The 26,882-nt window shown below is 44.6% G+C and overlaps 1 protein-coding gene across 7 annotated transcripts in view; it reads left to right on the forward strand.

The window, feature by feature from the left end:
- Window positions 1–420: 420 nt before the first annotated feature.
- Window positions 421–26,882, forward strand: part of CNTRL (centriolin) — a 28,708-nt gene continuing 2,246 nt past the window's right edge. For 2 of the 7 annotated variants that reach the window (XM_038156229.1, XM_038156231.1), the window contains exons 1-43: window positions 421–676; window positions 1,824–2,078; window positions 2,382–2,515; window positions 2,998–3,128; window positions 4,417–4,558; window positions 5,081–5,267; window positions 5,364–5,557; window positions 6,610–6,657; window positions 7,186–7,305; window positions 7,821–8,046; window positions 8,504–8,613; window positions 9,111–9,305; window positions 11,717–11,870; window positions 12,294–12,514; window positions 13,093–13,269; window positions 13,556–13,690; window positions 13,780–13,925; window positions 14,335–14,515; window positions 14,996–15,175; window positions 15,423–15,602; window positions 16,098–16,214; window positions 16,504–16,648; window positions 17,115–17,254; window positions 17,740–17,923; window positions 18,168–18,469; window positions 18,655–18,863; window positions 19,026–19,218; window positions 19,546–19,676; window positions 19,807–19,947; window positions 20,063–20,189; window positions 20,352–20,516; window positions 21,235–21,394; window positions 21,493–21,608; window positions 22,084–22,301; window positions 22,686–22,843; window positions 23,108–23,181; window positions 23,532–23,720; window positions 24,074–24,299; window positions 24,477–24,682; window positions 24,945–25,058; window positions 25,479–25,748; window positions 25,825–25,887; window positions 26,507–26,701. In XM_038156229.1, the coding sequence (XP_038012157.1) occupies window positions 1,865–2,078; window positions 2,382–2,515; window positions 2,998–3,128; window positions 4,417–4,558; window positions 5,081–5,267; window positions 5,364–5,557; window positions 6,610–6,657; window positions 7,186–7,305; window positions 7,821–8,046; window positions 8,504–8,613; window positions 9,111–9,305; window positions 11,717–11,870; window positions 12,294–12,514; window positions 13,093–13,269; window positions 13,556–13,690; window positions 13,780–13,925; window positions 14,335–14,515; window positions 14,996–15,175; window positions 15,423–15,602; window positions 16,098–16,214; window positions 16,504–16,648; window positions 17,115–17,254; window positions 17,740–17,923; window positions 18,168–18,469; window positions 18,655–18,863; window positions 19,026–19,218; window positions 19,546–19,676; window positions 19,807–19,947; window positions 20,063–20,189; window positions 20,352–20,516; window positions 21,235–21,394; window positions 21,493–21,608; window positions 22,084–22,301; window positions 22,686–22,843; window positions 23,108–23,181; window positions 23,532–23,720; window positions 24,074–24,299; window positions 24,477–24,682; window positions 24,945–25,058; window positions 25,479–25,748; window positions 25,825–25,887; window positions 26,507–26,701 (6,918 nt within the window). In that variant the 5' untranslated portion in view covers window positions 421–676; window positions 1,824–1,864. Of the gene's footprint in view, window positions 677–1,823; window positions 2,079–2,381; window positions 2,516–2,997; window positions 3,129–4,416; window positions 4,559–5,080; window positions 5,268–5,363; window positions 5,558–6,609; window positions 6,658–7,185; window positions 7,306–7,820; window positions 8,047–8,503; window positions 8,614–9,110; window positions 9,306–10,363; window positions 10,635–10,662; window positions 10,906–11,716; window positions 11,871–12,293; window positions 12,515–13,092; window positions 13,270–13,555; window positions 13,691–13,779; window positions 13,926–14,334; window positions 14,516–14,995; window positions 15,176–15,422; window positions 15,603–16,097; window positions 16,215–16,503; window positions 16,649–17,114; window positions 17,255–17,739; window positions 17,924–18,167; window positions 18,470–18,654; window positions 18,864–19,025; window positions 19,219–19,545; window positions 19,677–19,806; window positions 19,948–20,062; window positions 20,190–20,351; window positions 20,517–21,234; window positions 21,395–21,492; window positions 21,609–22,083; window positions 22,302–22,685; window positions 22,844–23,107; window positions 23,182–23,531; window positions 23,721–24,073; window positions 24,300–24,476; window positions 24,683–24,944; window positions 25,059–25,478; window positions 25,749–25,824; window positions 25,888–26,506; window positions 26,702–26,882 lie in introns of those variants that run through there. The other 5 variants (XM_038156230.1, XM_038156232.1, XM_038156233.1 and 2 more) reach the window with 5 other exon arrangements.

Consider the following 26,882-nt stretch of genomic DNA (forward strand, 5'->3'; position numbering starts at 1 on the left):
AAGAGATTTATTTACACGCCTTTATGAAAATGACTGTGATTTACACCGGACGCGCAGAGTTTATAACTGTAAATACTGTGTATTTCTAAAAAAAGCCCATTTATATGCAATTTTGTAGTGAGATGGTAACATGACACACACATAAGAGTACAGATAAGGGAAAAACACCTATCAGCAGAGCAGGTTTTATTGTTTGTACAGCGGCTCGGGTTTGAAATAAACCAAAGCCCCTAGAGGCTGTATTGTTTATACATGATTTGGGTTTACTGTTTATACATTATACAGCGATTTCAGCTTTATTTACCGCAAATCCCTGAGGGCTCCCCCTGAGGGCTCCCCGTGAGGGGACGCGGCGGGAAATGGCGAGGCGAGGGCGGGGCCTCAGCGGCGGGAAAGGGGCGGGGGCGGGGCCTCACCCAAGCCCCGCCCCTCAGCCGCACCCGCCGCGATCGCCGGCCGGACAAAATGGCGGCGGGGCGGCCCCTCAGGGAGCGCCCTTAAAGGAGCCGCGGCACCCGGGGCTCGGCGGTGCGGGCGGCGATCGCTCGCCGAGGGGAAGGAGGCGGCGGAGAGGTGCCTTGAGAATCGGTGCCATCCTTCGGGAGCGCTGCGAGGCCGCCCTGCCCGCCCGTGGCGCGGCGGCGAGCGGTGAGGCGGCGTTACCATGTCAACGCAGGTAATCAAAGCGGAGGCCTGAGGGGGCGGCCCGCGGCCGGGATCGGGAAGGGATGCGGGCTGCGAGCGCACGGGGCCCCGATCCCCGCGGCTGTCACTGCGAAAGCACAGCCTGTCCTCAGGAAGCAGCGGTGAAAACACGAACTGCGCTCCTTGGAACATGAGGAACGCCCCAAAGTGGCTTTGCGGTAGCGCGCCAGCATCGTTCTCCCAGCGCCTTTCTCCCAGCATCTTTCTCCCTCTCCTGCCTTCCAGTCTCACTGTCCTCATCCTCTATGAATTGTGTTTCCAAGTAATGGATAGAAAGTTGCGGCCCTTTTTCTTGCCCCACCTTCCCTTGTCCTTATTTCCTTTCCAGTTTCGGAGGGGGAAAAAAAAATCCATCACAATGAAGAACGTATTCTTAAGGTACAATGTCATCACTCACAAAGCTCCAAGTTCCCCTATCAGAAGACTTTTCTGTCTTAAAGAATGTCTGAAAATGTGCTCCTTGTTCAGTGGGTGGAGGTGTTGGTGAAGCTCTGTCCCTTGGAGATGGTTGCTACAAGGGCTTTGTCACACAGAGTACATGACTTTTCCTGCACTTATCCCTGGGGAAATACGTTCATCACTGAGGGAGGTTTCTGTTAACATTCCCTTGAATTTCCCAGGCAGTCACAGGACAATTTGTTTGCAGAAAGGACAACTCTGGGAATGCCAGTGCTAGACTGCTCCTAATTTTAATTCTTTTCCCCTCGGTTGCCTTTTTCTGCTTGCATTTGCTCTTACTGCAAAGTGGGTGATTTCAAGCTTTGGGATCAGTTGGGATCCAATCCTCCCTTTGTGTCCCTGCCAGCTCTGTTAGCCTGAGCTGAGAGTATCTCCAGAGCTGGCAGGCTTTGTGCAAACCACAGCCTGCAGGACAGGAGCAAGAGGAGCTGCAAACACTGAGCTGCAAACACTGAGCTGCAAACACAGAGCTGCTCCATCAGTCCCCGGGGCTGTGCTGTAGCAGGGTGGGAGAATAAAGGTAACATTCTTCCCAATGCCAGGAGAACTGGAAGCTGGCACCCATTGGAGATGTGTTTTTTTGGCAGCCTCTGTAGCACCTTTGTTGTCGTGCAAACCTTTGAGATTTAGCTTTCTACACAGCCTGATGCTTGTTTCAGTTCTTGCAGGTATTGCCATGTGATAGCCAGCATTTCTAGCAATGAAGAAAGGCTCCGTAAGGAAAGTTCCAGGTAGAAAACCACAGGCATCAGCATCCCTGATACCTCAGCCAATGTCACCTGTCAGTTCTGGTGCCACACCTGCACGTCTTGGCCAACAGACCCCTCCAGCTGCTCCCAAAAGCATGGAGCAGAGGCCCCAGCAGTGGGATATTCCAGCAGAAAATGTTGGAGCTGCTTTTAAATTTCAGAAAGGTATTGTATAGTCAATAATACTGGTATCCAAGCACATACCACAAGCGTTAAGAGCCAATGTTCTGTGAACTGTGTGGTTCAAGATGTATGATCTTTGTTGGAAAGAAGCCCAAAAATTGCTTTAATATTTATTTTTTTTTATCACAAATGTGGAAGTGGGAGTAATGAAAGCTGGGGAGAATAATGAGACTTTTCTCCTTCCTGTACATGCTTCTGGGGGGATAATTTTCAATGTTTTTCCAGTGTTCAGTGTAAAGAAAACAACAAATATAAAAATCATCAATCCTTTCTGTTTAATTTCAGGTGAAAATGGTGTTAACCCAGGGGTCAGGTACATAACTGAACCCCTTATAAGGGGTCTGTCAAAACAGCAAAATCTGGCTTGTATAAGCTCACTGAATCTTTCTTCCCCAAAGGATGGGGACAAGAAATTTAAGGTAAGTGTTTGGAAAAAAATGGAAATTAAACTAAGTTCAGAATAATTAGCATTCATTAGGCTTATTTTTAAGTGGGTGTAAACAGCACAGTCTAATTCTGTTAGCCTAGCTCTGCACCCAGCTTCTGTTAAAAAAAAGGCAATGGAGGCTTGAGCAAAAGAAAAAGAATTGTCTCATTAGAATGATGCTTAAAACAGATTAGTTCAGGGCATTTTTAGGTTCTGGATTGTGCTGGCTTTGGTTGGTTTGGGATTTTTTTTTTTAATGTGTTGCTTTTTATGTAGATGAAGACTACCCCACTGTAAATTTGAAATCCAGCTTTCCAACACTGTAGAAGACTGTACCTAAAGTGGGGTTATAAAACACCACAATGAACTGTGATTAATAAAATATTAGAGTATTTGTATTTTTAATTAATAGAAAGCTGCTTTTCTCTTTAAGACAAACCAAATCCCTATGCTAAGGGATTTTCTGTTCTTTAGTACATAGAAAATTTGGAAAAGTGCACTAAACTAGAGGTGCTAAACCTTAGTAACAACCAAATAGAGAAGATTGAGAAGCTGGATAAACTGCTGAAGCTGCGTGAGCTCAACTTGTCCAACAACAGAATCAGGTAAGAGGAGGCACCCCAGGGTTTGGGAGCCCAGGGTCAATAAAGCTGATTTTGCTTTCCTGCTTGAGCTCTCTCACAGGAGTGAACACTGGAGGTGAGTTTCCCAATTGTATGTCAAGGCTAAGAGGCTTTGAGGTCTTTTTAAAGAGCATAAGCTCTGAGGTATTGGAAGTATGAATGGTTCTGGGAAGTGCTGTCAGTGTACATGGCTGTGGTTTAATTTGTTTTCCTTGGAAACCAAGCCAGAAGTGCAAGTTTCCAGATACCACAACAGAGAGCGGTATGAAGAGCAATAACCCAATTAAGTGCATTAAAAATTAATTAAAACTTGTGCTGTTTATTATTACAGGTAATAGAATAAGTTTTTCCTTTTAGGAGAGGAAGCTGAATGGGCTTGATCAGGCAGGCCATAAATTCCCTAATTGCTTTTGGACTCTTTCGAGAGCCTGGCATCTTGTTTAAAGTGATAAAGGGTAATGGGTCATGCAGTAGCAAAACTTTTAATCACTTTTAATTTTTTCTGTCAGTGAATTATGATCTTTACTATTATGAAACTGCCTTTGCAGCAGAGAGGCTGCCGTTTCAGCAGAGACATTTACAATGGGAAGTGAGTAAAACCCCAGAGTTCCTTTCTACACATTGCATTCAACTTCCTCTCTCAACAGGAATTGAAAAGGGCAAAGAGTTTTTAGCTCCTGCTCTGAAAGTTTTCACACTTTGGTTAAAATAGCACAGTCACAGGAGCACATCCTGCTGTACTTTGTTATAATACTCATGCTTTACTTAATGTTCACACATACTCATAAAAAATGCTCAAGTAAACTACAACCTAGCATGGTTTCCTCAATAGTTTTAGTGAAAACACTAAAAATGTAGCTCTTCATGCTGCCAGTGTACAGCTGATCCTTTTCATGGGGGGGAAGAAACCCCCCCCACAAAACGACTTTATTTTGCTTCATCTTTGTCCCATTCTGAAGATCAAATTTTGCCTATTAAAATGGAGTCAGCACACATTAAAATAGTGTTAGTATTGAAATGAAGACATGGAAAAGTAATGAGTTTGTGACAATGGCAGAAAATTGTGCTGTGATTTTTTGGTCTTAATTTAGTACTTGTAAGTAAGCTGGTGTCATTTCATTTCAATTGTCCATGGCTCTAAATAATGGTTTTGCTGATCTCTTGGATAATTCACTGTGACAGATTTTGTTGTAGTTTATCCATAATGCCTCAGCTTCACTTCAAATTTGCCGTGATTCATGACAAACCCCATTCTCCTTCTCATTCTCAGCAAAATTGAAGGCATAGAACATTTGCAGAACCTACAGAAGCTGAACCTGGCAGGGAATGAGATTGAGCACATTCCTGTGTGGGTAGGGAAGAAACTGAGATCGCTTCGAAGCCTGAATTTGAAACAGAACAAAGTGTCCTCAGTAAGTGATTGTAGTTGGAAACAGGCATTGTTGGGTCTGAGCTGGGGAATTTACACTGATTGACTGACTCTGGGTGTCTTTCCACACAGGCTGCTGTGAAATGCAGCAGTTGGGAGCCTAATAAAGTTATTGATCAGAGAAACTCCTGTTATTTATCAGAGAAACTCCTGTTGTGCAGGGGGTGAAGATACAAACCTATATTATGTTGTTTGGGAAAGCATAACTTTTTGGGGGATTGTACATCCACGGGCCTTGGTATCTTGAGATTTCCAAGATAAAGCTTGATTGCATTTACACTCTTTGCAGTGGCACTTTTTATAGAGGAAATAATTTGAAATAATTTTAAAGAGTGACTTTAGTTATAATCCTGTGTATTTTGGTAGGTTTTTAGAGATTATTCTTTAGCATAAAGGTTAAAATTAATCTTTTAATACAGACCATTCTACATAATCAGAAATTTACTCCTGGGGGTTTAATTCTTCTCAGAAGGATGTCTAATCCTTGTTTTGTTTCTCTTGGTAGCTCCATGATATAGCTAAACTAAAGCCTCTGCACGATCTGACCTCTCTGTTCCTTGCTGGAAACCCAGTTGCAAGTCTGCCTCACTACTGCTTGTACACCATATTCCACCTGAGGGCACTGGAAAACCTGGATGGACAGCCAGTGACAAACCATGACAGGCAGGAAGCTCTGGAGAGGTTTAATTTGGGTAATAATCTGTAAAATCTAAAGTGAATGAGACAAAATTTAAGTTTCAAAGGAAAATATTTTTCTATTGGAATGTTTCTCTGATTTTGTTTTTCAGAAGAGATAGAAAAATTAGAAAGAGAATTGGAAAACACAAAAAAGGAAATGGAGAGCATGAAACTTAGCCAGTCCAAAGTGCTTGAGCAACTTCAGCATCAAGATGAGCTCAACAAGTCACTGAAGGAAAAGGCTGTGCAACAGAGACAAAGCTTTGAAGAGCTACAGAGGGACCTGGGCACCAAAAACGAGCTGGTAAGATAATCCCTGGCACTAAGGAAATCTTTGGACACAGAGCTGTCAGTGTGGGAGTGTAAGTGACTGAAGATTTAATTTTAACTCTGAGAGACTTCCAGCTCTTTAGAGGGTGATTATTGACCTTCAATATTCTTTCTGTGGAAAAAGTCTATGGAAGCAGCACTCAGTATCACTCATGTGATTTGTAGTTCCTTCTTTCTTTCTAGTAATTATTTATGTATTTCTGTTTAAAATTTTGTCTGTTGATGAAAGGTTAAGCTGCTGGATTGCTGATATTTTGAATATGCTGCACTGGTCAGACTCTGAGATGCTGCTGCAATAAGGAAGAAAATTGCTACTTTTACAAAAACAAGATGTGCACACAAGTTGTGTGTCAGTCATAGCCCGTGATTATTATTTTGGCTAATGCTTACCAGTTTAATTGTATTTTATTCACATCATCCTAAAGGCTTATGTTAGAGTCTCTTCCATTGGTAGCCATGAAATGCAGGCCAAGTCCTACTGACTTGAGAGTGCTGGGTTATGAATGACCTGATGGGAAATTAATATTTGGATTTTATCCTGTTAGACTTGTCCTCTAAAATTTTATCCTTCAGACTCTCACACCTGGCATGTCTACGGCTCTTTCTCTGAACACACACACACACACACAGAGTAAAAGGAGATTTAGCAGCAAATACTTTGCAGCTTGAACCCTCTCTTCTCCTTTGGATGACAAACTTGGCTCACTTCTGTCTCCCTTTAGCTGGTGTCTGGGTTTGTCACAGTCCCCTTCCTGCAGAGCCTTTGTTCCTCACTCAAGGTAGCCCCACTGTGCCCCTGGGTTGCATGGTTGGTTTTATTTCTAGGATGTATTTGCACGTTCCCTGAAGTAGCAACATTATTATGAAGTTTCCCAGTGAGATTTTATATTCACTATGGTTTAGAATACAATTTTCTTGCTATTTTTTCTCCTTTTCTCTTAAACTGAGTTAATTTTTGCATGACATTTATCAGGTTCTGAAATCTTTCTTTAAGCCTTTCCTGTTCTATTTCTTTTCCTCCATTAGTTCTGCTTTCCACTCTCTATTGGAATTGTGCTGCATGTTCTCCTTCAGGTATTCAGTGTGAAAAGTTGATTTAAAAAGAAATCACATGATGGACCTTTACTTAAAAATAACCTCAAAACCAATCTAGCACATGGTTAAGCTAAAATAAAATACACAGACTTTGTACTCTTGACAATGGAAATATTTTGGTTTTTTAGCAGATCATTAGTGTTGACAGCCCTCATGCTCACTAGTAGCAGTAAATATATTGGTAATTTTGGCCTAGATTTTGCTGAAGGATCATACCCAAATTACTGGTTTATCCTAAATTAGGTTTAAAAATAAACTTGTCACTTTGATGTACGTAAATTTAAAAGGCCTTTCATGTGATCATTTGTATTCTATTAATTGTGGGGCTTTTGTCTCCTCTTAGTCACCATTGTAAAATTGCCCTTTGTGATATCCTTGATCCTGAGCTGTGCTGTGAGCTTTGTTCCCGCGTTAGGGGCTGTGCCCTGCTCTCTGTGGAGCTGCACTGTGTGTGCCAGTGATGAGGGGATTCCAGAGAATGATCTCACTGCCTTTGTGCTTCCTTAGCTGAAGCAGAAGACAGTGGAGCTGACCCGGGCTTGCCAGAAGCAGTACGAGCTGGAGCAGGAGCTGGCCTTTTACAAGATCGATGTAAAATTTGAGCCCTTGAATTATTTGCCCTCAGAGGTAATAATTTTTAAGTCAAGCATCTTTTTATTGCTGCTTCCCTTGATTCTTCGACTTGGAAAATAAAAACCATCTTTGTTTTCCTATAATCTAATAGATACTGCTTTATTAAAGGCCCAACCTCTGTCATACTTGCAAACAGAAATGCCAGAATGAAATCCATAAGAAAAGTAAAGATCAGTAGTCATTGACTACAATGAAGTTATGCCTGAGTAAACTTTAGTGCAACAATGTAATGGACTAAATATAATCTAAGTAAATTTAATATACTGAGAAAAAATTCCTCCAGACACCAGCAACAAACTGGGCACACCTCAGCTGGGTTTGTTTGGTTTTAATTCCGTTCTAAAATAACAATGTTCAAGGCCAAAAATTTTAAGTATAATCTGTTTTCTTCTTATTCTTCTAATTTCAAATTGTTTTTCTTTTTTATGCTTGATAAAAGAAGTAAATGTATGCTAGGGGTTGACTGCAGCCATAGTTCTGAGATAAAGACTCTGCTCCTTACATTTCAGGAGGTTGAACTTGATAATGTACCTGGTGAAAGTCCCTACATCGGCAAGGCCAGGTACAAAAGAAATACGTTTATAAGGGAAGGCTACATCTCTGACAAAGCTCAGCAGCTGCAGGTTGGGAAAATGCAACAGGAGGAAGACAACTCCTGTAGGAAACCCCAGCTGGAATCACATCTCCAAAGTCTAGACAAAATACTGCAGGATAAGGAAGAAAAGATTAATTCAGGTAAAACCTTGTGTTTTATTAAATGAAGATAAAAACGTGTATCAGTGTGGTTCATTCCAGTGGTTACGTGCTTGACACCAGAATAGAAACAGTGTGTCAGAGGCTGGGAGTGCTGTGGTTGTCAAACCCTGGACTTGATGCATTTTTGGTGTCAAAACTGCTACAGTTTCTTACTGCTGTTATTTTCAGATAACTCAGGATGAGAGCATTACGTGTTATTGAAAACACAGTTCTGGGGTGGTTTCATATTTGATGCATGAATTTAATTGTGTTGTACTTGTTAAACAAACTTTGGAGTTGCTTGCTGAGAAAGCAGAATGTATTAGCTGTGATTATCGGGGTGTTAGTGCTGTGCTGATGAATGTGTTCATACACAGCTGTGTGTCAGTGTTACACACGATATTACAATGTGTTCTGTGGGATTGTGGGGTTTGTGTTGGCTTTCTTTTGTCTGCAGCACAAAGAAGATTAGAAGAACTGCAAAGTGAAATTGGAGACGCAGAGCAGCAAGTGCTGAAAGTAACAGGGGAACTGCAACAACTGGAGGTTGCTCTGGCTCAGAAAAAAGTAAGTTTTTCCACGAAGAGCAAGGGAAGGTGTTTGAAGCAGTGTTGATGTAAGAAAATGCAACTTTTTCTCCCCATTCTTATAAAGAGGCCACTGTACAGACATAAATCCATGTGTCAAGCATCAGAAAAATCTTCCAGGTTTTAGAGAGCTTGTTCATAAATCACTGTTAGAGCTGTAGTGCACTTCATGGCATCTGTTCTACTTTGCTTCTGATTTATTGCTGACTTCCCCAGACCCTTTGGAAGAACCTGCTGTGTAGGTTGAGTTGTGCAGCTGATAAGCAATGTGGCTACAGAATTGGCAGCAAGAATTAATTTATCAGCATTAAACTAAAACAGCACCTTCCACTTCTTCAACTGTCATCAATTGTTGCTACTTTTTATTTTTAAACTTACCTGAAAATCAGTGGCCAGGACTGTCTTTATTTGAATATTAAATATATTCTTGATCATCTGTGTGTTTCCAACCACTCAACATCCTAATGGTGTCTCCAGATCTCCCAGGCCAGCAAGGAAGCAATTGAACAGAAATTGAGTGAAAAGTTACAAATCCTGCAGGAGCTACGCAATGAGACCTTAGAACTGGAAAAACAAATAGAGAAACAGAAAAGAGAAATAGGGAAGAAACAGAAAGAGCTTGAAGATTTGCAGAGTTCTCTTGGATCTGTAAATCCTGAGGATCCAAGGCATGTAAGTAAAAGCAGAATCTGAAGTTTTTTTATACTGTGCAATGAACTAAAGGCAGCTTTAGCAGGTGCCCATTCGCTTGTGCCTATTTAATGAGTTATATTCTTTTGCTGTTTATCAAAGTCATTAACTTATGATTTGAAAGTGAAAAAACCTTTACAGTTAAAAAATCCCACCAAACCAAGCAGCTTTGGTAAAACACTTGAACAACTCCTATTCCCAGCAGGTGCTGTAGAGCACGTGAAGAACTAAATGTTCATGCTTTGCACAAACACACTGGGCAGAGCCTTGCAGACAATTTCTGTGTAAGAAATCCTTCGTGCATCTTTCTGTGGAGTCTGGCCTCAAAGGTTTTTAAAGATCTGTGTGTGGCAGTGCTTATCCGGCCTGCTTGGTGGGGACTGATGGCCTTTCTCTGCTGTCACCTCCAGCCCTGAGAGAATCAGCGAGGTCCCAGAGGTCACAGCTCCTGGGCTGGGGCGCCAAGCGGAGCCCGAGCTTCCACCTGACTTTATGATCATCAGGGATGCAGGGCTTTTTCTGAGTTAGAACTGTGTTCAGCTACAGCAAGCACACAAATGAAACTAAAATGAAACTGAGTTATCTTTAATAGTGTTTTTTTAAAAAACTTATCTCTCTAAACGAAAGTTTCTCAAGCCAGCTGGGTGCTTTTAATTGAAAAATGAAAATACTTTTATTCTTGGCTCCGTTTTCAGCAGAGGCGCGCAAACACTTGTTTAAAATGATTTTAAACAAGTTTGTTTTTTTAATTTTAAACTTAATTTCCTCGGCTGTTGGGTGGCAGAAGGGCCGAGCGCGTTCCGGGTAGGCTCCCGGGGCTGGAGCGGGGCCGGGGCTGGAGGGGGCCCGGGGCTGGAGCGGGGCCGGGGCTGGAGCGGGGCCGGGGCTGGAGCGGGGCCGGGGCTGGAGGGGGCCCGGGGCTGGAGCAGGGCCGGGGCTGGAGCAGGGCCGGGGCTGGAGCGGGGCCGGGGCTGGAGCAGGGCCGGGGCTGGAGCGGGCCCGGGGCTGGAGCGGGGCCGGGGCTGGAGCGGGGCCGGCCCTTCCCGCGGCCGCCTCTCGCTTCGAATCACAACACAGGAAACGCCGTGCGAGCCAACGGCCGGGAGCGGGGCTGGGAACGGAGCTGGAACCGGGAGCGGGCAGAGAAGCCCGAGCGGCGGCTCCAGCTCCGGCCCCCGGCCCGGCCCCCCGGAGCCTCCGCTCAGCTCCTGGCCGTGCCGCAGCTCCCGGTGCTTTATTCAAATGAATTCCCGCTCAGGGGTGGGGCGTTCTGCGAGCGCTGGCTCAGGAAGAAAAGACAAAGGCAAAGCTGTAAGTGGTCGGGGACTTGTGGCTTTCTGTTTCTTTTTCAAACTGCATTTTTGGTGCCGTTCAGCAACTGCAGCAAGATGGCTGAGTGGCAGCGGCTCGAGTTTTACTTGTTGAAATTTCGGTTTTAAAGGCTGCAGGGCAGTTTGTGTTTAGCAAGGTGACAAGTTAACTGTGCTGATATGGATGTTTAAGTTAACTTACGGTTTCATCCATTAAAAATACAAAAAAAGCTTTGGTTTTACCCGTTTGCTTTTGTTATGGAAGCAACTTTGTAAGTGTTCTTTTTTCTGAGAACTCATATTTAAATTTTCTACTGTTACCTTGATTTATTTTTTTTTTAGTAGTAAGAAAAACATGCAGTTAATCATGACAGTATAATTCTGTGTTTTCCCAAGTTTCTGGCTTTTGAGTTGTTTCTGAGCAATTTCACGCTGGTAAGAAATAACACTTTATTCTGTTGATAACCAAGTTTTTGTAAACAGCTGAAACAATCAGTTAACTCATACTAAATGCATTAAGTCCTTGCCAGAGTCTGTGTGAGCTGTGTGATGTATCTCTCAGAAATATTTTAATAAAATAAGATTTACTTAGGAATATTTACTTTGTAACTGTAAAGTTGACCCGACTTGCTGTTTATTCAGAGTATTTTCATTCAAGTGCTGACCTGACATGTTCTAAAGCATCATCTGCTCTGAGGGCAATGCAGGATGACAGGATTAAAGGTTCGGGGAGAAATCATGTTTGTTCTTGACTGAGAGAGGAAGTGGTAGAACAAAATGTAAAGGCAGGAAGAAAGATAGTAGCCATGAGCACTAATTTACAAATGCAGGCTTTATTCAGCCTGGCCAGGGGGGAGCCTGCAGACAATGCTGGTAGTCACAGATTGCTGCTTATCTGGGATCCTTTGTGGGGCAGGACTGAGGGAAAATACCAACAAGTAACAAACCCCAAAGCACCACAGTGTGTGCTGAGCTTGTGGCTTTTCTTGCTGAGAGTGGGACACTGCAGAACTGAGACAAAATCCCAGTTTGATGTTTGAAATCCGTGTTGATGCCCTGCTTTACCTTTGTGCTACTTGACAGGCTCACATGAAAGCTCAAAAAGCCAGTAAAGAGCAGCACCTGGATATAATGAACAAACACTGCCAGCAGCTAGAGACTCGCCTGGATGAGATGCTCTCCAGGATTGCCAAGGAAACTGAGGAAATCAAGGATTTGGAGCAGCAGCTCACTGATGGTAAACTTTAATTTTTGTCTCAAGGTATTTCTTGTGCTTAGGGCAACATGACAATTGAATTGAGGATTGATTTGTTTATCTTTGCTCAAATGAAATACAGAACGGGTACAAAAGTGTTAAAAAACTATTCTTAAATGATGCAAAAGGAAACTGTGTGTGCTCACCTCACTTCTACCTGCTTGGGAAAGGGGGCAGGAATGCACAAAGAGCTGCAATTTCTTTTTCCTCTTCCAGTGGCCAGGTTAACACAGTACTACTGGGAATCCTAACCTTAAAAACAATATTTTATCATTGAGTTCTGTGTGCTTGTTTTTACTTACTCCAATGCCAAACATTTGAAATGATGAAGGAAAACAAGTTTGGTTTGCTTGGTAAATAAATGTGGCCTCTTACCTACCTCCAATTCATTTTGCATTCCTGCAGGTCAAATAGCAACAAATGAAGCACTGAAAAGGGATCTGGAAAGTATTATCCTTGGCTTACAGGAATACCTGCAGGGTGTGAGGCATCAGGCAAAACAGGCCAATGAGGAGTGTAAGAAGTTGCAGAAGGAAAAGGAATCTTTGCTGGGAAGATTGGCAGGTCTGGAGGAGGATAAAAACAACCTGGAAGTGGTTGCCATGGATGCAGAAAATATGAGAAAAGTAAGGCTTAATACCTCTTTCCCCAAGTTTAGATATCTAAGAATAAACTTGAAAAAATAAGCTGGTGATCAGATTAGGACTAGGAAAGCACAGTTCCTTGGGCAAAATAATTTCTGATGTGGTAACATGTGCTCACAGACCTCAAGAATAGAATCTGGCCTTTACAACCAGTTGTAAGAGACAAGCAGTAAAGCTGGGCTTTGTGGGAGGTGGCTCAGAAGTGCAGGTTTCACCTTGCAGACAGCACTGCACAGGGATTTGCAGGTGACATTGGCCAGGGGTGTGTGTCAGCAGCTGGGATCTGTCCTGTCAGCCAGTGACACAGAGCTGTCTGGCATCCTGATGAGTGTTGTGTGAACCCGAACTGCTGGGACAGTTCTGTTTCCCTTCCAGCTCCACCTTTCTAACCCGGGTGTGGATTTTGGACAGTCAGTGGCACCACTGACCTCGCCTTGCAGGTAGAACTGCCACTCCCTTCAAGTTTTAATGGAGTTCCTGAGTTAAAGGCAAGGGAGGCAAATGCTCTTAAATTTTGGCTCTCCCGTGTACATCCTTCTGAAACGGGTGTTAAATTCCAGGAAATTGCAGTGCTGGAGAGTTCACTCCAGGAGCAGAGGGAGATAAATGAGTCCCTGCAAGGTGCTCAGGAGAAGGTCAGCACCCACAAGGCTGAGCTGGAAGCTCAATTAAGAGAGAGAGATGCTGAAGTCAAGCAGCAAAAAGAAGAATTTGAAAGACTGAAACAACTTAGCCAGGTAAGAACAGAGCTTTAGTGCTGCCAGAGGTGTTAGCTACCCCAGGACACCTCATCCCCAAAGCCAAATCCCAAACTGCTGGTGTAGGTGTGTCCCCACAGCTTGCTGGGATTCAGAACTTTGCTTTGAAGCAAGGTGCAGATGGTTTGCTTGGGGTTGTTTTGTTGGATCTTTTTTAGGTGTTGTCATGTCGTTACTGTTTTAAGAAATACATCTGTTGTGTGTTTGGGTGGCAGGTTGGGGTTGGGAGTGTGGATATTAATCTGGAGGTTTTGTGGTTTTGTAGATGGAGCTGTCAGCCCTGCAGGATGAACTTGAAAAGGAAAGACAACTGTTAGAGAATGCTCAGACCAAAGCACAGCTGGCAGAAGAAAAGGAACAACAAAATTACAAGCTGCATTTACAGTTCAAGCAATTGCAGGTGAGGTTTTTGGTGTATTAAAAATCCTAGTTTTATCACTTGTGGATTTGTTTGCTTACATTTGTGTGAATTATTTTTTCTATTTTTAGGGAGACAATAATTTCCTCAAACAACAGCTTAAAGATCTCCAGAATCAGCTAAACCATGCAGTTGGTAACTTAATTCACCCTGAGGATGTCATAGCTTCTATAAATGACCTCAGGAAAAGGCTACAGACAGGAGCAGGAGAGATGAAGTGAGTAAAATAAAAGCACAGTGTGAGATTTGAGCATATGAAAGGAGCAGGACAAGAGGAAATGGCCCAGGTTGTGCCAGAGAAGGTTCAGCTTGGATATCTGGGAAATTTTCCTCACTGAAAGTCTTGCCAGGCATTGGAACAGGCTGCCCAGGGCAGTGGTGGAGTCACCAGCACGGGAGGGATTTAAAAAGTATTCAGATGTGGCACTTGGGGACATGCGTTAGTGGTGGCCTGGGCAGTTCTGGGGGAGTGGTTGGATCTGATGAGCTCAGGGGGCTTTTCCAACCTAACCTGTGAATTACAGCATGTCTCAAACTTGCACTGTTTGTCATTCATGCTTTCAGTATCTGGGATCACAACTTAAAATCAGTTTTCTGTCTTGGAACCGGGGTTGGTTCTCTTTCAGGTGTCCAAATTCAGCTGATATTTTAGGGAAAAACCTCGCAAGCCTGCAGAAGGAGTTCAATGACATCCTTGCTGATGCACAGAAGGAAAAAGAGAAAGCATGGGCTGGACAGAGACAGTTGCAGGAAGAAGTGGTATCCCAGCAGGAGAAACTGGAAGAAATACAGGAGAAATACAGACAGGCATGTATCAAACAACAAAAGCAAGAGTGAGGCAATTTCAGCTTAGTCTAAAAAATGTAACCTGCAGCTGAAGGATCAAGTTTCACTCGATGAAGCTTTGCTGTGCTCTGTCCTTTGTGTAACAGTTGAGTCTGATTTGATTTTTCATTAATAATCTTCCTGATTTTTACCTGATTGTCTGGTGAATTGGAATTTAGTCAATGATCTGTCTCAGAGGCAACAAAGACTTTAATGACCACTAGAAAAATAGAGCTCTGAACCTTCTTGAAAGATCATTATCCATATCTGTAATAAAATAACTGAGGCACTCTTAAAATATTACAGTTACAGTGGCACAGTAGTTGCCTTTCCTTTCTGCTTTGATGCAAAGTATGCTGGTAACTGCATTTCCCAGAAATTTAATTAAATAATTAAAACAGGGTGGCTTTTGTTTGGAAAAAAAATTTTATGGCCACTTATTCTAACGTATTTTATTTACAGGTTAAAGCTGAAAACAGGCAAAATAAGAGCAAGGTGCATCAGTTAGAGAATGAAATTCAATGTTTACATGAAAAAATAAAGAGCATGGAAGAGATTCAGGGCCTGGCTGATCAGCAGCTCCAGGAGGCAGATGAAGAAAAGGAGGCTATCCTTGCTCAGCTGGAGGATTTAGAGAAGAGGGTAAGAATGGGTGAGGACAGGTCCATGCACTGTTTGATCGCTCAGGAAAGAGAAACAAAAGCTTGTGAATTTTGCTTTCTAAGCTAAAACAACCCATGCAGGAACACAAATGTTAAATATAGCATCTTGCTTTTCCCTACATTTTACTGCTTGTCCTCGCTTTAGATTTTTTTCTAAATAACACAAAATGGGGTAGGGGGGAGGGTGAAAGAAAGTACGTTGTAAAAGTCTATTTTCCTGCTTTCAGAAAAAAATAGAGGATGCCAGGGCACAGGTGCAAGTGCTGAGTCTGGGTAAGGAGCTGAAGGAGCTGCAGAGAGCAGTGATCACCTCAGACAAGCTGGCAGCCACCGAGCTCTCCATCGCTGCAGAGCAGCTCAAGGCTCTGCAGGGAACTGTGCTCAGGATCCACCAGGAGAGAGCTGAGGTAAATCAGCATGGGCAATTAATTAATTGCTTGTTAATGCCATTGCAGTGGGGGCAGGGTGTCCTTCAAATGAGCTTCAGAGCTTTCTTCTAAATTGTTCTGAGCTGCTTTGGGCAGAGTTGGAGATGCAGAGATGAGTGAAGAAATGTGGGTATGGACAGGTTCCTGCTGTGGGAGGGAAAGGGAGGGGGAAGATCATTAATCCCTTATTGACTGAGAGGCAAACAATAGATAATACATTGTTCTGTGTGCCAGAAGAACAAAAGAAAGGACTGGAAACTCCTTTTCAAACTGGGAGGCCCTTTTGGCTACATAATAACATCTCCTCTGTACCAATGCTGTGAAGTTGAAGGAGAAAGAGTATTTGACATGTATCTGGAGTTCCAGAGCAGTCAGGTGCTGATGCTTCTCAATGGTTAGCTTTGCACAATGGCACATCTGAAGCCTGAGAAATGTTCCTGCAAACTACAGCTCAAATGAAAATCTCAATTTCAGGAGCTTGAGGAAGCCCAAGAGTTCTGTGCCGAGGCAGCTCGTGCTTCCCAGGCTCTTGCCAAAGCAGAAGCAGAAAGGGAATTGCTACAACAACTCCTGAAGGAGAAGGAAGAGCAAGTAGGTTGTTTGCTCTGTGTTATATGATAAAATACTGGCGAGTTTTTGGAAATGTCATTTTTAGAGGTTCTTGCCCTGCCTTTTCCCCCTCAAGTTGTCCCAAATCAGTGTTCTTCCCTCCCCTGACACCTGCCCCAGAGCAAACTGAAAACCTCACTGCCTGGAGCAGCTGAGTTTAAGGAAAGCCATCACCTGTTCACTCAAACATCTCTCCTGTGAGGGCCTGGGAAGGACAGCTTTGTGGCATTGAGTGGGAGCTTTTTGTGATTTAAACTTCTGTTTCAAATAGCTTCTGCAGGAAATGGAGAAAGCTGGTGAGAAAACTGTTGCATCAGACACTCAGAAGTTTGAAATTAATAAATTAAGTGAGGCTGTGGAACAGCAAAAAGCAGAGATCGACCGTCTGAAATGGTTGTTGGATAATATTGGGACAGGTAACTTCTCTTTTCTCTCCACTTCTTGCAGGCAGACAGGGATACAGAAGATTGTTATTCCCCATTTCTCACTGTTTGAATCTGGACAATAGTGCTGAGAATATCCTTCTGTACAGGTTTATACAGGATATGTGTCAATGTTCATTGGTTTGCACTTTCTGCAGCACTTTAGGAAACACTGTTCGTGCTGAGCATTCCATTTAAACTGCTCAGGACATTGGCAGAGCTCTGTGTAAGGAAAATGAGCAGCACTTACCTGGATCTGAACTTGTATTTCCTCAATCTTAAACCACCAAACCCCTGTGTATGCCTGTCATTATAGATAATATTTAATTTGTTTCCCTCAGCAATTATTTTTTTTTAATATAGTTCTAGTTGAACTGGATAACATTGAGGGAAAAAGTTGAATGCAGTTTCTATTTAACTATTTGCCTTAGCTAACTCTGAAACTGTGCTTACTTTCCAGGTAACAAAGATGAAATTGAAACCTTGCAGGATGAAATTGCAGCCCTCAGAAATGTGCTCTTACAGCAGAATGATCACAGCCCCAGTGCAGCAGAGCCCCTGAAAAGAGGGGGATACTGGTACTTCCTGCCATCGTCACAGGTCAGGAATGAAAATCCTGGTTTGGGTTGTTTTCCTTGTGGAAAGCTCTTTGATGGGGAAAGTGCATTATACATTTAGTAGGTTTGGGAGAAATTCAAGGACAAATATTGGCTGGCATGTAGGAGAAGTACTGAAATGAATCACACACAAATGTTCCCTGGTAAAGGCCTTTAGTGTGCTGACAGGAGTCCAGGTACATAACACTGGGAGAGAACTGTTTGGGGGCACTCCTGAAAATCCATTTAGGTAAGGGTTAAAAGGAGATGTTACAGACAAACATTTCTTTCAAGGGAATATTTGTCTGAATTTAAAACCAATACTGTTAAAACATGTTCAGTGCTTTTAAAGCAGCATCATGACAGAACTGAGAGACAGCAGGGTATGTGTAGCCTGTTCTGAAAAATCATTAGAATGTCTACAACAACTCCTTTATTTGCCATGATTTGTCATTTCTAGATTAACACATGCTGTATTTTTTTCTTTAGGCTTCAACTCCTGCTTCCCAGAGCACCAAAGACTCTGGGGTGTGTTTGGGGTGCTCTGGCACATCCCCAGCCAGGAGAGGGGATGCTCAGGACACGCCCTGTGGGAGGGACGACTTGCCCAGCCAGGGATGTTGGGTTTATTCTCCAGTCAGAAATAGGCTGTACAAAGCAAATTCTGGCAAAGGTGAGTCAGTGTCAGTCTCAGAATGTTTAGGAGCAGACTAAAGATGGGCTTGCTTAGAGATCACGGAGAGTTTTGGGTTTTTTTAATAGGCAAGAGTGAATATAAACGTTTATTACTGTTGAATAATTTTGTTTAAGCAACATTTGTTACATTTTTGTAAATTACATAGAATTTAGAATGTGCATTTGAACACTATCTTGACTGAAAAAAAATTATTACATGTTTGGTTTTGTCTCTTTTATAGCAAAAGAAGATGGTGAAGGAAATGCAGGATCTCCTGTCCCTGAAGCCTCTCCCTTTGTCCCACCCCCGGGCACAGTCATTTACACAGCCCTTCCAGATGGGGCCCCTGCACCTCAGGGCGTGGGGGTTTATGGCCCTCCTCCTGCAGCAGCCACTGGAGCTGCAGTTGCTCCTGGATCCATCATCCATGGCCCTCCTCCTCTGGGATCCCAGGTGGTTTGTGGCCCTCTGCCTCCAAACTTCAGCGTGCCCCTCGTGCCCCTGGGAGTGCTCCTCTGCAACGTGCCTGAACATCAGGATCTGGTAAGAACCAGAGCTGCAGCTGGGACCCTTGGGAGCTGACTGACAAATGGATTCTAGGAAAAGCTCCCTGCTAGGAAGGATCTGGATCTGGTTCCAGTCTTTGCCATCTGGAGCTGCTCCTGGGTGTCAGGGGGCCTGAGCTGGAAAACAGACCCTGATTGTGCTGTTCTGTTCCCTGTATGCAGGAGAGTGAAGTCTCAAGGCTGGAAGACACCGTGTGCTATTTAAAGTCTCAGAAATACAAAGAGAAATGCTCGGAGGCAGCTGAGCATAAATACAGAAAGGAGGTGGAAAGATTGCATGGAAATGTTGAAGAACTTGAGCAGGAAAGAGAAGAGCTGGAGCGTGAAGTGGCAGAGCTGCGCCGGGCGGCTCAGGAGCGGAGCGCACGCAGGTGGGAACGGGGCACTGAGAGGAAGCTGTGCAAACACCTCAACCTCTGCCCAGCAGAAGGCAGCTTTCTGACTCATTTACAAGTCTAGAACTTCAACAGGTTCCCAGATCTTTGGCATCTTTGTATTTTAATTCCCTGTTGTATTTAATTCCGTCCTTTCAGGGACTTCATCGATGGCCACACCGACAGCCTCCTTGCAGAGCTGCAGCTGGAGAAGTCCCTTCAGCAGCAGGAAGATGTTGCAGAGGAGATTGAGTGTGCAGAGAAAACTCTCCTGAAACGCCGGGCTGAGCTCAGAGAGGCTGACAGGCTCCTCACAGAGGCTCAGGTGGAACTCGAGAGCACCCGGGGCAAGGTGAGGGAAGGCAAAGCCCTGAGGGCAGAAGAATTTGAGTGTTGTTTTGTTTGTCTAGGCAGTTTATTTTCACATGGGAACCTGGAACTTCTTAAAATGCTTCTATATGGAAGTAAGTTAGGAAATAAACTGTGCTGGAGGAACTTGGTTTAGTCCTTGTTGAAGAGGAGGAAGGTCTTCTGCTCTGGACAAGAGAGGAGAAAAAGTTGTTCATGGTAGAAAGAGGGAGAAGGCTGAGGTGGAATATTCAAGCCAGGAGCTCACCTTTAAACAGCAAATGCAGCATAAGGTGGAATGCATTGTCTCAATCTTCAATTTTTGCTCTAGACTAAAGAGACTCTGCAGAAGTACAATCGTGCCAAGCACCATTTGTCCTGCACTGAAATGGAGGCAGAGGAGCTGGAGCAGAGGGCTCAGGAAACAGCCACCAAACTTGTGAAAGCAGCTCAGCAGCTCAGGTACCCTGGGTGCTCCTGTGGGTTTGTGTCACACGGGGTGAGCACAAGGACTGGGATCTTTCCAGACTCCGCTTTTGGAGAGGGAGAGCTGTTAAAATGTTAATATGAAAAGGCATAAATGCTCTTCTAGGTTATTGCAGACAGATACGAGGGGTTTGGAACAGCTCAAGAGGGAACAAGAAGGTATTTTGAAGGAAATCAACAAAATGGTGGCTGCAAGAGACTCTGAGTTGCAGTCATTAAACCAGAAGATAGAAATGCTCACTGAAAGGTGAGGACTTTCAATTTACTGTGGACTGTGTTGAGTTGAACATGACCTCCTCCAGTAAGTCACTGCCCAAGATATCCTCACTGCTTCTGACTCCTGTTCTAATCCTCACTCTCAGCCTTCAGAAGCTCCAAGGAGACATCCGACTTGCAGAAGGCAACGAGGGCCAGCATCTCCAAATCATCAGAGAAGCAGAAAACCTTGTTCAGGGCAAGAGAACTGAACTGGAAACGTTGAAAGATCAGGTGAGGTTTGGACTGCTAACTCTGGGCTATCCATTTTGTTGGAATTAGCCTTTGTCTCCCAATTACGATCCCAGTCTCTCTGATGCACTTTTTCACCTGGGTTTTTTCATATTTAGCTACAAAAGCTTGCACTGATTCTTCTGTTAAATTTCTGCACTGTAGATTTCTGCTCAGAAGCAAGAGCTCCTGTTCCTGGAGCAGCAGGTGACCCAAAGAACAGAAGAGCTCCATGGCCTTCAGGACTGCATTTCCCAAAGGAAAGGTGACCTCAAAGAGGCTCTTCGAGATGGAGAGACTGAAGCACACGAAAAACTTCGCCAAATAAGGGCAAGTTTCCCAAATGAGCTTGCAAATCATTGTGGCAAAAGGCTTGAAGTACTGCAAACATTCCAGGAGGTTTCCACAAAATCAGTTTTGCTTTTTGTGCCCTCCCCAAACCCACTGAGAAATAGAACATGGAATTTTATGGGCTCGTGTGACTAAAAGCTTGGTCCAGATGCACAAAGAAGAACCCCCCAGTTCCAGTAATTCTTACAGAATTGGTCCCTTGAGAGCTAAGTTACATTAAATGGAAGCCTGTGAATGACTTCCTGTTGCTGGGGAGCAGCTGCTGAAGGCAGTCAGTGTGATCAGTGTGTGTAAAACACAACACAGCTGCCCCAGTCTGTCCCCATCCCCATTGGCACAGAGAGGATGCTGTACTTCCCTGCTGAAATCAAAACCAAGTATCTGGGCTAATTATATTTGGTGGTTTATTTTCTTTTGTGAGGGCTTCTTGTCTGGTTTTGTTTTAAGGCCTATTATTCACTTGAATGACAATGTTGTGGTAAGATTTGGAGATCAAAATCTTTGCAGAATTACTACTCTAAATCATCAACAAACAAGACCTTAACTTGAATATTCTGTGTTTTTTGTTTGTTAAACCACAATATTGATGACAGACTGTTAAACTGTTTTATAAATATTTAGAACTTCAGTTTAAAGAAAATATTCATTTTAAATTGCAAAGAATGGTATTCCTTGTAATGCTGATACATTCTCACAGGAAATAAAAGTACTTCTGGGAGAGCTTAGTGTTGAGAAGAATGAACTGGAAGTCCAGATGAATGAGAGAAGAGCACAGCTTTTGGTCCTAAAGAGGGATATTAGAAAGGAGGAGGAAAATCTTGAAGGAATACTTGGGCAAATCAGCAAGCATAAGATGGGTATGTCCTGGGATTTACTGGGTTTCGTGTGAAGGAACACACAGAGCTCTTTAATTCTCATCCTGATCCAATAACTGCTCTTTATTTCACCTCCCTAGAGCTGAAACATGTGCTGGAAATGCTGGAGCTTGAGAAGAATGAACTGGAAGGTTTGAAACTACAACATGAGCAGAAGGTCACTGAGCTGGAAAAGACCCAGGTGGCTGTTCTAGAGGTGAGAAATGCTTCTGTGGCTGATGCAGCAACTGGGAGAGCTGTGCTTCTCTTCTTGGGTAACAGAGTCCTGATACTTTTAAATCAATCAGTTTCTAATCTGAATTCAGCTTGTCACAGAAAAGTCTTAAGTCTGCCTAGGCCCTTTAAAATAATGGGATTTTTTTGGTCTATGTGAAAGAGAGGGAGCACAGAGACTCTTCTGGGGCTGCAGAATGATGGATGCTGGTTTCAGGAACTTCCAGAGTATTTTTATCTGGATCCTGTGTCCTCACTTCCAAACAATGAGTGTGGAAGGGCATTTAGCTCAGCTGGGGAAGCTCTGGCGTTACAAAGGTCCCCAAGGTACTTGGACCCGTTCCATTGTCACCTTCCTCCATTAAATGCACTCAAATCACTCTGGCTGCAGCCAAGGATGTCAGTGCTCTGCTTCTGGCCCATGGAAATGTGGTGCTCACCGTGGCTGTTTCTCCTAGGAGAAGTTAAAGCTGGAGAACGTTCAGAGGCTGCTGCAGTGTCAGCAGGGGGAGGTGGATTGGCAGGAGCAGCTCCTCAGGAGGGACCGTGAGGAGAACGAGCAGCTGGGCTCCCAGATGAGAGCTCTGCACTGCAGCATCGAGGCTCTGAGCAGGGAGAAGGAGAAGCTGCAGGAGGACTCCAGCACTTTGGAGAAGAGGTTGTCACAAACCAAAAGGTGGGGGAATTGCTTTTTATCCTGCAGACATCAGGAGGGATGGGGAAGTGTTTGAATGTCTGTGTGTTGTAAGTAAAAATGCAGCTCTGAGGTGCCCAATGATACAGAACAGGCATTTTCTTATGTTCTGTGGAGCTTTTGCTTTAAGCCTCTCTACAGTAGATTTAAAAAATATTCAGCAACGGAGCTGATGACTCAGCAGCATTTGTTACATCCTGGCAATGCCATGAGAAATGGTACAAAAATAAAGTGTTGCATCTTGGAACAGGACATTTGTCTTGCTCTGCTTGTGCCATCCCCTTGGGCTCAGAGGGTTTTACTGACATTTTTTAAGTCCTCACCAAGGATTTCCAACTAACCAAGAATGTGATTCACATTTTACAGAGACTTAACTGCTGCTGAAGACAGCAGCAGAGCTGCACTGTCCAACATGGAAAAAGTGGAAGTGGAAGTTAAGAACCTGCAGCAGGAGGTGGAGCTACTGAACAAGCAGAAGAAATCACTGAATGCAGAGATTGTTGCTGTCCAGGAGGATCTTCAAGGTAAAGATCAATTTTTGGCTTTAAGCAGTAGATACACTTTAAGAGAAATTCTGTTAAAAGACACACCTTAACTGAACTGTATGGTATTAAACATTCAGCATGCTCCCATGTCCATGGGCAGACAGAATCTAACATGTTGAAAAGATGGACGTTTCACAAACTGTGTTTGTCTTAGTCTCTCTTTGCTCATGAAAAGAGAGAATTTCTGTGTATTGGTATTTCAAGCTGCTGATTGAAAATTCTTGTCTCCAAATACTTTTCTAGGGAAAAAAGAAGAACTGGAAACACTGAAAGCACAACTGAATGACTCGAGGCAGCAGCTTCACTTCGTGGAACAGGTTGGTGCCAGTGAAACCCATCCTCATGGTCTCTCTGGGAGTCTGTTGTTGCTCCTGACCTGCTCACGAGGGCACAGCTCGACACCAGAGCTGAGAGCAGGGATTGCTTTATTGCCTTCTTGCTGAGTGGGGAGTGCTTGATTGCTTCTTAGGAAGAAGATCATTTAAAAACAACCAACCAAGCAGCACCTCCTGGCTTTTTATCTGGTGGCTCCTTCATATTCACCCTGTGGCTGTTTGAGTGGAAGGAGCCCTGAGTGTGCCAGTGGCCAGCTCTGTTCTCTCAAACCCAAACCTTGGGCTGGTTCTTCCCAGCTCCTCCTGCCACGTGCTTTTGTTTCCCATTGCAGGATTTGTTAAACAGCTCCAGGCAGCAGGAGGAGCTGCTCAGAGAGCAGGCAGCCCTGAAGGAGGAGGTCAGAGAGTATTTAAGGAAACGGAAGGAAAGCCAGGAGAGGCACAAGAGGAGGCAGAACCAACTGCAGCAGCTCCAGAAAAAGATCAAGGAGAAGGAAACAGAACTCGCCCAACAGGAAGCGGTAATGAGCGCCCTCAGTTGCCTCACTTCCTCCTGACCTTAAAAATAATTCAGGCCAAAAAGTTTAAGGTGTGAATTTACAAATAATCACAAAAGCACAGACTAGTTTAGCCAAGTTTGCTTGGGTTGGGTGAGGAGTTTCAGCAAAGTGTTTCCCAAAAGAAACAGTGAGGGAGCTGTTCTGAAAATGAGCGAGGCAAGAAAACTTGACAAACATTTTCTGTCAGTAGGGACTGTTAGACTGCAGCTCTTTCCAATTCATGCTGGTTTTGCTTCTCTCATGTCTCTTAGTGATGGTTTTTGTTCTCCCTGAGTTGGTGCTGGTTCAAGCTCAGGGTGGGGGGGTTTTGGCAGGTTCTTCATCGCCTCAAGCAAAACTCAGAGCGTGAAGGGAAGAAACTGGAAGAATGTGCAGCTAAAGTGAAGGATCAGAAAATCCTGTTGGAAAAGGAACTAACAGATCAACACAAGAAACTGGAGCAGGCAATAGCTAAAGTCAGGCTGGCAGAGGAGAACCTTGGGAAGCTGGAAAAGGAGGAGTCCCGGTGTGCAGCTCTTGAAGAAACCATCAGGAAAAGCAGTAAGAGTCATTGCACAAATGAACTGCCACCATCTCTGGGGGCTGAGGATAATGGCACAACAAATGTTTTTGTTCGTCTTGTTTGGGTTCTTGGTGTTTGGAAAATATCTGCTGTGTACGAAGTGGGCCAAGATAAGTTTTGCTAATCAGGATTATTTTTTAAAATGTTCTTTACAGAACATCAGCTCTCAGAAAAAGAGTTACAGTTACAACAAAAAGACAGAGAAATACAGTGTCTTCAGAAAGAACTGGAGCTCTCCAAGTCTGAGCTAAAGCAACTTCAAGGTCAGATAGTGTCAGAGAGGAGAGAGGCAGAAAAACAAATCTTGAATCTGAGAGAAACACAGAAAATGCAAAGGATGGAGCTTGAAAGCAAACTGCAAGTAAGTCCTTGCTGAGTGGGGAAGGTTTGGGGGTTTGGGTTGTTTTAAACAGCAGAATGATGGAGCACCCATTTTTGTCACTGGAGGAACAAAGTAATGCCACAGCTTCCTCACCAGACTTGAGGCAGCCCCCCTCTGGCATTCCCAGTGCTGCACAGCACCCAAGTTACTCCCGTTTCTGCCTCAAAGGAGCCGTGGCTTCTCTTAGCTCATGTTCTGTGGTGGTGCTGCCAGTGAAAGGCATCTCCCTGCCCTTTCCTAGGAGCAGCAGCAGGGAAGTGGCAGCTTGCAGAGTGCCAGGGCTGAGCTCGTCACCCACAGTCACTGCCTGCCAGCCGAGTGCCTCGGGGGGGACTGCAGCCACCCCCAGAGCCAGGTACAGCTGGGTGCCACATCCAGGGGGCTGAGGGTTCATGGCTTCAGACAAACTCATTTTGTACTGGTTCTGAATCTTCCTCCTGCAGTATTCACAAAAATACACCCGGAGTTGTAATTTATGCCAATCGCTAAATGTTAGCAATGTTCAGAGCTACTCAGCAGGCATTTAACAACTTGCCAGTGCCAGCTTGGGCCAGCTTTTTCTTCTTTAGATACTCTAAATTAAAAAGTGATTCACCTCATCTGACTCCTTCTAGTCCTTCAAGAAACCCTTTCTAAATTGTTGTGAGGCCCTTTAAAAACAGAGAAGAATGTTGTTGGCAATCAGAAAGCATTTGGGAAGGCCCTGCAAGGTCGGAGTGGGAGGCAGGTTTGGGTTAAGGACTGGTGTTTGTAACCCAGCTGTTTTGTGCTGCAGGTTAAAACCCAAGACCTGGAAGAGAGACAAAGGGAGATGGAGAGTGCAGCAACCTTGCTCAACCTGGAGGTTGAAAATGAGATTAGGACGGGCTTTAAATCTTCACGCTCATCTTCTCCAGACCCCTTGGAAGATTTGGAAGCATCATTTGAGGGAAAGAGGAGCCTGCAGTGTGAGTGTGATAACTCAGAGACTGCTCCCTTTGCTGCTGCTGACAGACAGCTCCTCTCCTTGGAAGAAAAGTTCAACATTTCCAGATTCTTCTTACTGGTAAAATGCTTTGGACAAGTGGCTGCTCCTGGTGCTGTGTTGGTGCCTCTGGCTGAATGTGCTTTTCTCCCCAAAGGATGAGCAGTGGCGGGGGGAGGCACGCCGGGAGAAGCTGCAGCAGCATGAGGACCGCCTCAAGGTGCCACATCCGTGCCCCTCACATCCCTTGGGCCCCTTCAAAACATGATCTAAACAACCTGGGGGAGTGGGGAGCCTCCTGCAGCTTGGGCATATCCACTCTGTAATGGCCAGAGAGAGGAGCCTTGGGTGGGAACAGTAAAAGCCTGGCTGTAGCAAGATAAGTAAGTTTAATTGGCACTTAATTGGATGTTGGAGTATTCCAACAAGATTCTCTCACTTACATCATCCTGTGGTGTATCAGCAACGGAGGAGTTCAGCACCACCCATGAGCACCTTAAAGCCAGGCTCGGTTAGAACATGGCCATCAAAACGGAGCTTATTTAAAAACAACTCCCAAACCCACTGTGCCCTGCTTGTGGTGTGAGACTCAACCTTCCAGCCTTTAGGGCTGGCTTTACACAGTGTTGCCAATGCCTTTTGTGCCCAGCCCGGGTGTGCCCAGCCCCAGTGTGACCCCGTGTGCCCATCCCGGTGTGACCCCGTGTGCCCATCCCGGTGTGACCCTGTGTGCCAGCCCCGTGTGCCCATCCCGGTGTGACCCCGTGTGCCCATCCCGGTGTGACCCTGTGTGCCAGCCCCGTGTGCCCATCCCGGTGTGACCCTGGCGTGCGTTGCAGGCGCAGCTGCGGCGCTGCATGGCCAAGCAGGCCGAGGTGCTGCTGCAGGGGAAGCGGCAGACGGCCGGGAGCCTGCACAGCCTCCAGCGCCAGCTGCAGGTGCTGGATGACCTGGTCAACAGCTCTGCTTCAGATTCCTCCTTCCTGGCCAGCAGCCCCAGCCTGGGATCTCTTCACAGTGTGACAAAAGCTCAGGTAAGTCTCTGCTGCGCACCAGAATTCTCCTTTGGGGGGTTTTAATGGTTCTTCTCTCACTGGGAGGTGGTGCAGCCATGTGCTGCCTCTGCAGGGCTGGGCAGGGGTTTCTGAAGGTGGTGATCTCACCCGAGCCCTGCTCTGGCAGTAGCTGATGTGTTTGCAAAGGCTGAGCTTTCCT

Source organism: Motacilla alba, chromosome 17, assembly GCF_015832195.1.
Source record: "Motacilla alba alba isolate MOTALB_02 chromosome 17, Motacilla_alba_V1.0_pri, whole genome shotgun sequence".
In the NCBI taxonomy this organism is placed as follows: Eukaryota; Metazoa; Chordata; class Aves; order Passeriformes; family Motacillidae; genus Motacilla; species Motacilla alba.